Source organism: Aethalodelphis obliquidens, unplaced genomic scaffold (assembly GCF_003676395.1).
Source record: "Aethalodelphis obliquidens isolate GAN/ISIS:26980383/991018 unplaced genomic scaffold, ASM367639v1 scaffold20, whole genome shotgun sequence".
NCBI lineage: Eukaryota > Metazoa > Chordata > Mammalia > Artiodactyla > Delphinidae > Aethalodelphis > Aethalodelphis obliquidens.
Window position 1 is genome coordinate 27,059,106 of NW_020837964.1, and position 11,737 is coordinate 27,070,842.

The following is an 11,737-nucleotide window of genomic DNA, read 5'->3' on the forward strand; positions in this document are numbered from 1 at the left end:
ACGTGAGAGCCACGTATACTGTCTGTGTATGTGAGCACGTAGAAGGTGCGTGTGCGCCAGGGGTGAGAGCGCACGTGTGCACGGGCGTCTGTGGGGCGTGGGGACACTCAACGGGAAGGTCTGAGCAGAGTGGGCGGCCCCACGTGCGAGTGTGAGTTTGTGCGTGTGCGCGCGCGCCACCACCCCCCACCTGGGTCTGAGCCGGTTGCCATGGGAACGCGCCGCGGCCCGGAGTTAATCATTTCCTGTGGAAAGTGTGCGGGAGGGGCCAGAGAGGGGCGGGAGCGGGGCGGGCCGAGGAGGAGGCGGCGGCGTGGAGCTGCCTCCCGCTGGAGGGCCGGGCCGAGCCCCGGGCGCTGCGGCGACGCAGGGATCCTGCCTCCACCAGGCCGGTGAGTCCGGGGCTCGCGAGGGCTGAGGACGGGCTGGGCGCTCGGGTTCCGCCCGGCCTGTCGTTCGGGGTGCCGCGTCCTGGATCCCCCTGCGCGGCCCCGTTGGGGGGGCGCAGGGAGGGCCGGGCCCCGGAGACCCGGCCCTACGCTATCCTACCCCCCACCCCCCTGCACCGTCCAGTCTGAGCCGAGCAGGGCATGGGGGCGGCATGTCCGCTGGAATCCAAGCAGCCTCGGGACCCCCTTTCCGATTTCAATGGCCCGGGAAAGCCGGACACTGCCGGGGAACCGCGTGCCCGTCAGCGCCGCCCCCTCCCCTGGCAGAGGTCCCTGCATCCGCAGGGCTCCCCTGAAGGCTGCAGTTTCGGGCCCTGCCACCCCGTAGGTCCCCTGGGCAGTTCACTTTCCCCTTCGCAGGGCCGGGATGGGGTGGGCCAGCCCCAGGTTAGGAAGGAGGGCCTGGGCCGGTGCCGTCCTGGGCAGTGGGCGAAATTGAGCCTTTGACAGCGGGGGGCCGGGGGGGGGGGGGGGGGGGGGGGGGCGGGGGGGGGGGAGCGGGCCCAGCAGGAAGGGCGAGCCAGAAGCCACCTCCTTCAACCCCCTGTTGTGAGTTAGAGCAGAACTCTGGCGCAGTGAAGGGCCTGGTCCTGGCAGATTTTAAAGAGGAAGCGGCATATAAATTGGTACCATTTGCACCTCCGACACCCCAACCCCCGCCAGTACACACATCTGTATCAAGGTTTGGGGTCGTGGCCACCCCTGGCCTTTCATCTTCTCTGGCTTTCTGTCTGCCTGAGGCTGAGTGAGCACGGTACGCTGGCCCAGGCTGTTCCCCATGCCCTTGATAAAAGTAACCCTCTCCTTGGCCAGAGAGTCATTTGCAAGGAATGCAGTCTCAGAATGGGGCCCTGTATTTGCAGTGACTGGATTTTAGGGACGCAGGGTCATGAGTTCTGCTGTCCTTATGGACACCAGGGAGCAGAGATTTTGAAATCTGGGTTGACCTGCAAAACCCAGGACGTGTGACTGTGCGGAGGGGAAGTCCAGGCCCTGTTCAACCTCCTTGACATTCTGCCCGCTCTCCCAGGGAGACCAAGCCTCCTGGGCAGCAGTCTCTGGGCAGTTGTCAAATGTGTCCCCCAGTCATTGCAATATCCCTGGTCTGGGGCAAGGGGGCTGTAGCTCTACCACCCCGGCCTAAACCCAGAGAGGCACGTGCTGGCTCTCCTGCAGCCAGCCCTCTGCATCCACCCACCACTGGATAGAGGTCACTGAAAAAATAAAATTTGGGTATTCTTTGTATATGCCAGTATTGTTCTGAACATTGTATATATGTATTGTCTAAACTTTACACCAACCCTATAAGGTAGAGTTCTCCCCATTTCACAGATGGAGATACTGAGGCACAGAGACAAAGTAATTCTCCCAGGGTCACACATCTAGTAAGTGGCACAGCCGGGTTCTGAAGCAGCTTTCGGTCATAACCACTCTACTCATATGCCCCCGTCACCTCGCCCCATGACCTAGGCTTTTGAGTCTCCAGCCTTGGGCTGTTTGAAAGTCCTTGATACTTTTGACCTTCACACCCCTCAGGCTGCTAAATTCAGCTGCTTTTTCCTTTTCAGCATCTTGCACACATCCTTCCTCTTTCTTCCTGATATCTTCCTGACTGCCTCCCAACTTCCCTTCCTGAAACCAACGAAATATTGTCTCCTTCTGTCCCTGACCCCCTCAGACTTAGCTGATGCCCTTTAAAAGTCTTCTCCCTCAACTGTGACATCGACCTTCAGTGTCCTCCGCCATCTCACCTTCCCAGCAGCTTGGCATGCAGGTGGAGCCTGTCTCACTCCCTCCTCATCCCTTGGGCAGCTGAGCCTCAGGGTTGCTTGTGCGCCCAGCTCCGTGCCAAGCAGCCTGGAGAAGGGGACATCTGGTTCCTCCTGGTTCCTTCCATTCCACACTGCTCCATCTCCCATTTCCTCAGCAGAGCTGCCCCCATATTGGATTAGCCTCCAACCCACCCTTTGGCCGGCAGTCCTGCCCCCTCCCAGGGAGACTGCACCCAGGAGCCTCCTTCCTCCTCCAAGTTGTCTTCCTTAGTCCAGGAAGGCAGCGACCATGACGCCCTAGTCAGGAGCCTGGCATTCTTCCAGGGCTCAGCTCTGCGAACATCGGTCACCAGATGTTCAGGCCGCCCATCCTTGCGCTCTTCTCTTGCCTCTCGATGCTTCAGTCACTCCTGTCCCTCTGTTGACCCAGCATGTGCACATCTCTCCTATGCTAAATACCACATCCTCTCCTTCCCATCCTAGCCAGCTTCTCCAAAGTGAAGGAAGTGGCAGCTTCCTCTAGCCCCTATCCCCCTTGGGCCTTCCCACATCTGCCCTCTGCCCTGCTCCACTGACCTTTCTTCCAGTTTGACCTCTCCGTGGCATGGTTCCCTGGGAACTGACCATCCTTTCCTTCCCCCTTACTCTCCGGTCACCTCTGAGGACTCTGCACCTGCCTGGTGCTCCTGCCACCTCTGATCTTCCTTCTCCAGCTTTTCTTCCCACTTGGAGTGAGCTCCATCCTTCTAGGTTGCCTCTCATCTTGCACCACCTTTGGTGATTGCATTCTCACCTGTGCCACAGTGACCCCCGTCAGCCTCCCGGTTCTGTGTCTCCATCTCCAGCCCTGCTCTCTTCCAAGCTTAAGTTTGAGCTTTTGTGTGCATTCATTTCCGGGCCTTCACCCAAAAGCCATCACCAGATGTTTGGTGTGGATGTAGCTTCGCTCTAGGCTGGGTGCTGTGGGACCCACCCTGGGCAGCCATAGAGGGTCAGGGGAGATGGACACTGTTCAAACAGATATCTTTACTGCCTGGTAGAGAGTGGTCAGTGCAGTGAGGGTTAGGGAAAGTGGCCTACAGCCCAGGTGGCGCCATTAGAAAGTCCTTGGGTGCCTCCAACTCCATTTTAAAACCAAAAGCAAACTCCACATTGCCCCTCCGAGCTGACTTGGCTTCTTCTGTAAATGGCATTACTTGTTGTCTGAGTCTGGTGTCACAGCTTGGTGTCACCTTAAATGCCCTCAGAGCTGCTTTGCACACAATAGGTACTCAATAAAGACTTGTGCAGTAAAAGAAGTCTGTTCTGTTCCTTTGCTCTGTTCATAAGGGCCCTTTGCTCTGTTTGTTCCTTTGCTCTGTTCATGGGGCTTTCTACCCAGACCAGTGTTCCCCACACCCACCCCCGTTCTCCATACCACCTGGTGCCTCCCTGCATCCTGTTTTGATTGTGGAGGTTTGTTGAAGTGTTTACCTCCCTCCTGACAGGGAGCTTTGAGGCCATGTCTCTCCTGATCAAAGAGGACCCCTGGCAGGTGCCTGGCACACAGCAGGTACTGGGTAAATAATTATTAAATGACGAATGAATGAATCTTTGTATTTCAAATCCTAGCTCAGTGTCTGCCAGTTGTAGGTACAGTGTGAAGGCTAGTTGAATACAAGAATGAGCTGATTTTAAGAGAATTTGCTATATGTAAGCCTGATGTCACAGCCACAGTCAAGGCCCCTTCTGAATAGATTCATGGAGACGCTGTTGACTGGTGCTTCCTCTGTGTGGGGCTGTGACCTGTCTTTATGCTGCCAGGCTCCGAGTGGAGGGGCTGAGATGTGGGGTCTCCACATTGCGCTGCAGAAACACCTGATGGGCTCCCTGCTTCTGAGCCTCCCTTCTCCTTAACTAGTACCCTGAAATGGTGATAGGCTCTGTTTCAGCCCGTGAGCCCAGGGGCTCCTTGGGGGACATTCGAGTTGGGGCTCTGGTTTACAGGTGACCCAGTTCAGCGGACCCTTCCAGATGGTGGGCTCCGATCAGCTTGGGATGGGGGCGGAGGGTTCCGGCTAGCGGGCTTCAATCTCGCTTTCTTGCTCTCTCCGCAGGCTGCCCGACGCCCGGAGGAGGCTGCTGAGCCCCGCCGGGCCATGGTCCCGTCTCGCAGGACGTGGAACCTGGGAGCCACGCCCTCGCTGCGCGGCCTGTGGCGAGTGGGCCGGGCCGGGGAGCCCGAGCCGGGGATGGCTCGCCCCGCCCCAGCCAGCCCGGCCGCCCGCCCTTTCCCACACACCGGCCCGGGGAGGTTGAGAACTGGTGAGTCCGCATTTTTAAAATGCCTCTTTATTTCCTTTCCTTCCTCCAGATACCAGCGATGAGATCGGGGTTTCTGGCAAGTTCCTAGGCTCAGTCAGAGCTGTCAGGTAATTACAGGGTATCGGCAGCCCGCGAGCTGGGCGTGGAGTCAGGGCGTCAATTTCGCTGGGCGCTCCTGCCCCGCGCCGGTCTGTAAAGAGACGCTGGGGACGCCGAGTTAAACGTTAACGCAGTCTGTAGCGCAGGGGGAGAACGCCGCGCATAGCCACGCGCTCTCTGGCCCGGCCAGGTGGCTGTGGCTCTGCGATCCGCCTGTCCTTGGCGGCGGAGCGCTCGTGGTCTCGCTCCGGTTTCTGCCCGCGACCGGTAAACAAGGTAGGTGAACTGCTGCCCGGTGCCCTGCGCGGATCTGACACTTGATTCCGCCAGGGCTCGCCCGCGGATGGCGAGGAGTGGACGGAGGCTGCTCCGGAGCGTGGCCTGGCAGGGAGTGGGTGCCATGCGCTCCTTCTAGGTGCCATCCAAGGTGGCCCCGACAGCAGGTGGGCAGTGAGGGAGCCCCCGAGTCTGGGCCCCCGCTGTGCCCCTGGGGGAGCTGTCAACAGCAGCTCTCCTTTCTGGGTCATGTCCCCTGGTGCCTCCAGCGTCAAGAAGTGGGCAGCTCCTCTGATTCCCGGTGGGAGCTAGATCGTCAGGACCGGGGAGCTGCCCCATGACTGTCTGCCAGCCTTGGCTTGGGTAGGTTGTCCTGTAAATGCGGGGACGGGGGCATCTTCAGACAAGATGCCTTCAGGGGTTTGCTGTCTGACTGCCCCTGACCTACGGGGAGATTGCCAGCCTGTCTGAGCTGGCAGAGTCCCTCCAGGACATCAGGTCCAAGCCCCCCTCTATGTACAGAAGGGAAAACTGAGGCCCAGAGAGGGCACATAGCAAACTCCAGTTCCCTCCCTCTCATCACACTTGTGCCATAGGTGGCAGCCAGAGTGCTGCCCTCCGAGGTCTCTCTACAGGGGACAGTGAGGCTGGGGGTGACCCTGGAGGGCGCCGGGGAAAGCTTGGGCTTTTGGGTCAGGTAGCCCCAGTTGTCTGGAAGGGGCTGAAGATGGTCTCTACCCAACAAGGTTGTCCAAAGGATTAAAGATGAATGAACAGTATTGCTTTTCTGGTTAAAAAAAAAAAAAGAAAAAGAAAAAAAAGAAAGAAAGAAAGAAAGCAAGAATTGAAAAAAAGCAAAAACCTGTTCTCTTGGAAAACTAAAAAACGAAACCAAAACAAAAACACAGAAAAGTATAAGAAGGAAAATAAGAATCACCTATAAGCCTGTCACTAAACATTTTATATAGTTCCTTCTAGTCTTATGTGTGTGTGTATTGGTCTCTTAAATTAGTGTTATGAGGATTATATGACCATACAGACCTTTATCTACTTTTAAAATTTAAGACAAAGGTCCAGTGAAATCGTGTGTGTGAAATGCTAAGCGTGGTGCCTGCCACTGGGTAGAGCCTCAGCCAGTGTGGATGTCCCTGGGCCTCTCTACCCCCACCCCCCTCTCATTGCTGCCTTGAGAAGGGTAGGCAAGCAGAGGGTGGGGTAGCACATGGGACTGGAATACTGGCTCTGTGTGACCCTGGGCACATTATTAACCCTTCTGGGTCTCCAGTTCCTACCTCTCAGCGTTGTTGTGAGGAGTTGATGGCCTGCATTGCTGGCTACCTTCTGTGTGAGCACTTTACATGTGTCGCCCCGTTTAATCCTCATGGCAGGACTGAGCTTGGTTCCTTATGCCCATTGTATTGAGAAGGAAACTGAGGATCAAGAAGGGCAGTAAGGCCTGGAAAGCACTTGGCCCAGTGCTGGCATTCAGGATGTGATGGCCCCCCAGGGTGGCAGCTCTGCGGCTTGCCCTGTGAGGCGAATCCTCTCTCCCGCCCCGTCTGGTCCCACGGGCTCTGGAGGTGGGTCAAGGGAGGGGTGAATGGGGTGTCGCTGCTGCAGCCCTCTCCCCTGACCCAGTGAGGGAGGCGGTGCGTCAGAGGCTCGAGAGGAGCCTTAACTGGTCCTGAGTGTGTTTTTGGAGGCTGCAGGGACCACGCCACCCAGCGTGGGGTTGGTCTTTATGAAGGCAGGGGAGAAATTGCCACCTAGAGGCAGCCTCGGTAATGAGGCCGCGGCCCCAGGGTGCACCTCCTGTGAAGATTAGCGCAGCCAGGGTGGCATCAGCTTCCTTCTGCTGCTGTCTGTAGAGGGTGTTCGTGGGCAGGTGCCAGCCCTAATGCCACCGTGGAGGGAGGGGAGCCCGCCGCCTCCCGCGGGGTCTTGGGCGACTTCCTGCAGAGGATCCCAGGGCGGCTTGTGGTTAGGAAGGAGCGCAGCCCCCACCGAGTGCCAGGCCTTCCCTCTGTGTAGGGCAGGCATGTGAGGGCGTGTGAGTCCCTCCTGGCAGCCCCTGGGCTGCCTGGAGTGTGTGAAAGGGGAGCTCAGCCACGGCCCTGGCCAGTGGTCCCCGGCCAGCAGTCTCCAGCCAGCGTCAAGCATCTCACCTGTCTCCTCTGTCCTGGGACAGGGCGTGGAAGAGACAGCCCGGCTGGCGGCGACGAGGACTCCAGCACCCGAAGTGCAGCTCGCCCGGCCCTGGCTCAGTGCCGAGCCCTCAGCGTGGACTGGGCGAGCCCCGGGAGCCCTCACAGGCTCTACCTGACCCTGCAGGTGAGCCCTGGGGCGGTCAGAAATGCCAGGGCTCGAGCTGGGCCAGTGTGCCGTGGCCCTCTGAGCTCCAGCAGCTTCCTTCTCCGGGGAGGGAAGCAGGGAGGGAGAGCTGGGGGCCTGCCTTCTGCCTCTTGCCAAGCTCCTCACGGCACATCCACCCTGAGCCTGCCTGAATGGGGCAATGTGCTTATTAGGTTAGTTTGGGGGAGATCTCACAGGAGATGACAGCAGCTTCTCAGCCACGCCCTGGCTGAAGTGTTAAAGTGGGAACTGTGGGGCCTTCAGTGAGGAGCTATTGGGAAGATGGGCAGGTTTTTAGGGGAGCTGTTTATTCCCACTGGTGCATATGAGTCCATGGGGCAATACTTATTTACATTTCCTCGTTTAAAGTGAGAACCTAAAGCTAGACAGAGGACTTTGCCAAAACTTGGGTTCTTTTCTCTTGCAGTTATCACTGCAAGTCAGTTATCATGTGACTTTCAAAAGACAAACTTTACGTATATATGTGTAGTATTTGGTTGTAGAATTAATACATCATGATAGCAATAATAATAGCTGCTCCTCATTGAGCACTGACTTTGTACCAGGCTTTGTGGCATGTATTGTATGTCTCACATCAGTCCAAGACACAGTTACTGTCTTATGTGAGTTTTATGGATGAAGTAAGGGAGGCTCAGAGAGGTCAAGTAACTTGCTAGTGGTCACACAGCAAGTTGGGATCTGAACATGATGAGCTTTATAACACATGGTGTAGAGAATTCACACGTGGCAGGAATATAATATCTAGAAATTGAATGTCTCCCGTCATCCTGTATCTTTGAGAAATCCACTATTAAGAGTTTGGTGTTTATTTATCTTTCCTGTACAACCACTTCGTTGGATTTATACAATTTTTATTCTTTATTTTTACCTTCTGTTCTGTGACTAGCTCTTTCCCTCAACAGTAAGTCTTGGTTATTTCTTCACGCCTGTCAGTATATAGAGAACTACCTCATTCTTTTTTTTTTTAATTAATTTATTTATTTTATGGCTGTGTTGGGTCTTTGTTTCTGTGCGAGGGCTTTCTCTAGTTGCGGCGAGCGGGGGCCACTCTTCATCGCGGTGCGCGGGCCTCTCACTATCGCGGCCTCTCTAGTTGCCGAGCACAGGCTCCAGATGCGCAGGCTCAGTAGTTGTGGCTCACGGGCCCAGTTGCTCCGCGGCATGTGGGATCTTCCCAGACCAGGGCTTGAACCCGTGTCCCCTGCATTAGCAGGCAGACTCTCAACCACTGCGCCACCAGGGAAGCCCGAGAACTACCTCATTCTTTTAAACTGCTGCATAATATTCTACTTCAGGGTTTATCTAACTGATCCTCTGTGTTGTTTCTGATTGCAAAGAGATCCTTAAACAAATACCGATGCATTCATGCAGCTACAGCTTGAGCAATTTCAGGATAGCACAGGCTCTGTAATTTTTAAATGGATGCGTTTGTTAACAGATATTTATGAAGTGCCTACTCTGTTAGGTGCCAGCACACAGCAGAGAAGAGAAATAGACCCAGCAGTCTAGCAGAGAGGCCAGGAGTAATCAAATGATCACAAATGTATGCGCAAACATTGACATAGTGGCTGAGGATGAAGGACCAGAGTTATCTGGGGGTGTTGCCAAGGCCCCTCCCCGCAAGAAAGATTGTGCATGAGGGGGCCACCTTGAAGGGACACATGCAGATGGAGGGCAGGAGGGGCTGTGGGAAATACGTGCCCTTTGTGTTTGTCCTCCCTCGTGTGGCCCCAAGCCGGGTCTGAACATGGACCCCTTGTTTGTCGCTTCAGGGACAATCTTGGGCTTCTGGGTTTTTGTCAGCCCTTCTTATGTGGTTCATCTGAAAATGGAACCGAATGGTCCTTCTTTTATCTATAAGGTCTGCGAGAAAAGTATGTTGCAGGGACAGTTAAAGAAACTGTTTTTATGTTAAAGAAACCATTTTTTATGACTTGAGCCATTGGTAATTAAATCGGGAGGTGGTCAGAAACCAGCAGCCTTGAGCTGGGCGGAGGCTCTGTTCTCGGATTTTGATTATGGGGTGTTGGGTTGTGGTTGCCGCTGAGTCCTGGGGTCAGCAGGTCTGCTGAGGATCTGAGAAGCTCCCACCAGCAACCAGTTTCCACAGCTGTGTCCTGGGCCCTTGAAGCTTCATTCTGTTTATAGGGGCTTCAAGGTGGGCGGCGGATGTGGGGCCCAAGTAGGGACCCAGACACAGTGAGGGGACCCAGTGGGTCCCCTGCCAGCTTCTCAAGCAGTTACAACCTGAGTCGCTCCCTTCGGAGGCTGCAGAAATTCCCAACCCCCCGGGGGCCTGCCTGCCCATCCTGTGGCTTGGCCAACAGGCCAGAAATAGTGTAACCTTTGCTCTGGGCGGCAAATGGAAACTTCCAGCTGCCCCCGTTGCCGCCACCAGTGACAAGGCTGCTCGTGCTGGTGTGGCAATTGGTCACAGGGTGGGGACAAAATTAAGTCGTGGGAATTTTCCTAAATACGAGAGACTGCTCACCACCCTCCCTTCTCAAGCAGAAAGTAGAGTTGCTGTTTTAAGAATGAGGAAATGAAACTCCAGGGAAGGTAAGTAACTTGCCCACGGTCACACAGCTCACCTGAGCCAGGCTTCACACCCAGGCCTTTCCGACCCCAGGCTCTGAACATTTTTTAAACGTAGCATTTGTCTTTTTGTTTTGAATAAGGTGGGCACAAAGCCACGCACAAAAGTGTCTGTAATCTGCCTTGCCAGATAACTTCTGTTATCAGAGACAACAAAGCAGTACACCATAGAAGCTTACGAGGTTAAAAATGCAAATGCCAAAAAGATGCAAAATGAAATGTAAAGGCTTTCCTTTCTTCCCACTCTCTCTCGGTGAAGTTTCTTTTGATTTCCCCCAGAGTTTAAATGCTGCATATTTCTCCTCTTAGCCCCTGCACCATCATCCGACCTCTCAGAGGAAACCAGTGTATATTTCCCCAGATTTTTTTTTTGGAGGCCTCTTTTATTTCCATTATCCTTAAATGGAATCGCACTTTACGTGTGGTTCTGCTGCTTGCCTTGGACGTCTTTCTGTGTGAGTTGCAGGTGGTTTTCTCTGCGTGAGAGACTCTTTCTGCCTCTCCCCTCCGTCTCCCCACCAGTTCACTGGTCTGTTCTACCTCAGCCTTCTTTGCCTTGGTTCCTCCTTGACCTAGAGACAGGGTCCTGCGGTCCCGGATAGCCATGTTGGGGGGTGGGCCACGGCCTTTCCCTGCTCGTATGGACCCGGGTGCCCCCTCCTAGGCAGTCCCAGGCTGGTGCCGTTTGAAGGTGAGGGCAGCTGACATCATGATGGGGGGCGGCGGGCATTGCCCTGAGACTGCCGTGTGCCTGGTGGGGCTGGACAAGCCTGTGAATGTTGGGACAGTGCACCTGAAGCGATCAGACCACTGCAGTGGTGACTCGGGGCTCACAGGTCAGCTGAGTGAGCTTCACCTGAGGGTTTCTAAGTGCCCAGGAACCTTGTTTGCTGGTACAGAGGGCTGGCTGCTGATGGGGGCCAGGAGGACGCACTGCCCGCCTCTTGCTGTGAGATCTGGGCATGTTTTCTTCCAGACTCCGGGCCTCATTGTCTCCACCCACAGCGTGAGGGATGGGCTGGCCGGGTCTGAGGTCCTCACCAGCTCCGGGAGCGCACCGTCCTCAGGCTCAAGGGGGGGTCCCCTCCCCGCCACAGTCCCCCTCCCCCTTCACGTGAGGATTCTGGTTGTGTCTTGGCAGCAGGCCCTGCGGGACAAGGGGTGCGAGAGCAAGAGTCAGGGGGCGAAAGAAGAGAAACTCCCGAAGAGGCAGGCGCCGGCCCCCAGGCGGGGCCGGGAGGCCCGAGAAGCTGGTGGCACCATGAATGTAGAGAAAACAGGTAAAGGAAGTCTGCCCGCTGACCTGGCACAGCCCAGGCTAAAGCCGGTGTCGGAGGGGAGGCTCTTGTCCCAGACACCATCCTCCTCCCCTGGAGGTGGCCCCCTGGACGTGGAACTCAGAGACTGCAGCCTGCCCGTCCCCACTCCAGGGACACCCTCCTCCCAGGGCCGCTGCCGCGCCACCGGTGATAAGCAGCTTTGGCCGGCATGGGCTGGGGTTGAATTTCCCCGCTTTTTGTCTTTTCCCCAGCGCCTGTCAAAAGCAGGGTGAAGGTGGCAGCCTCAAAGACGCCACCTCCTGCAGAGAGAGGCCTGACCCCCTCCTTTTGTCTCCGTGGGTCCATCAGGGACCCAGAAGCCCTAGGACACGGCTTCGCTCTGCTGCGTCGAGGCTGGGAGAGAGGAGCTGGTGGCTCCGCTCTTCTCCGGCAAGGCTGACAGGCTCTGGAAGAGGCTGTGTGCCCCCTTTGTGGGGTTCCCCAGCAAGAACCCAGAGCCCAGCAGTCACTGGGAAAGTGCATCCTCAGGGAGCCCGAGGGGAAGGCCAAGAGCGAGGGGGGAAAGGAGCCGGCCTTTCTCAAGGAGCCC

General features: G+C 56.2%; 1 protein-coding gene across 14 annotated transcripts in view; it reads left to right on the top strand.

The window, feature by feature from the left end:
- The first annotated feature begins 233 nt into the window (after nucleotides 1–233).
- KIFC3 (kinesin family member C3) overlaps nucleotides 234–11,737 on the top strand; it is a 36,007-nt gene continuing 24,503 nt past the window's right edge. For 4 of the 14 annotated variants that reach the window (XM_027119762.1, XM_027119761.1, XM_027119763.1 and 1 more), the window contains exons 1-3: nucleotides 4,318–4,525; nucleotides 7,089–7,231; nucleotides 11,010–11,148. In XM_027119762.1, coding sequence (XP_026975563.1) covers nucleotides 4,360–4,525; nucleotides 7,089–7,231; nucleotides 11,010–11,148 — 448 coding nt within the window. In that variant the 5' untranslated portion in view covers nucleotides 4,318–4,359. Of the gene's footprint in view, nucleotides 393–4,317; nucleotides 4,526–4,547; nucleotides 4,901–7,088; nucleotides 7,232–11,009; nucleotides 11,149–11,737 lie in introns of those variants that run through there. The other 10 variants (XM_027119769.1, XM_027119768.1, XM_027119764.1 and 7 more) reach the window with 8 other exon arrangements.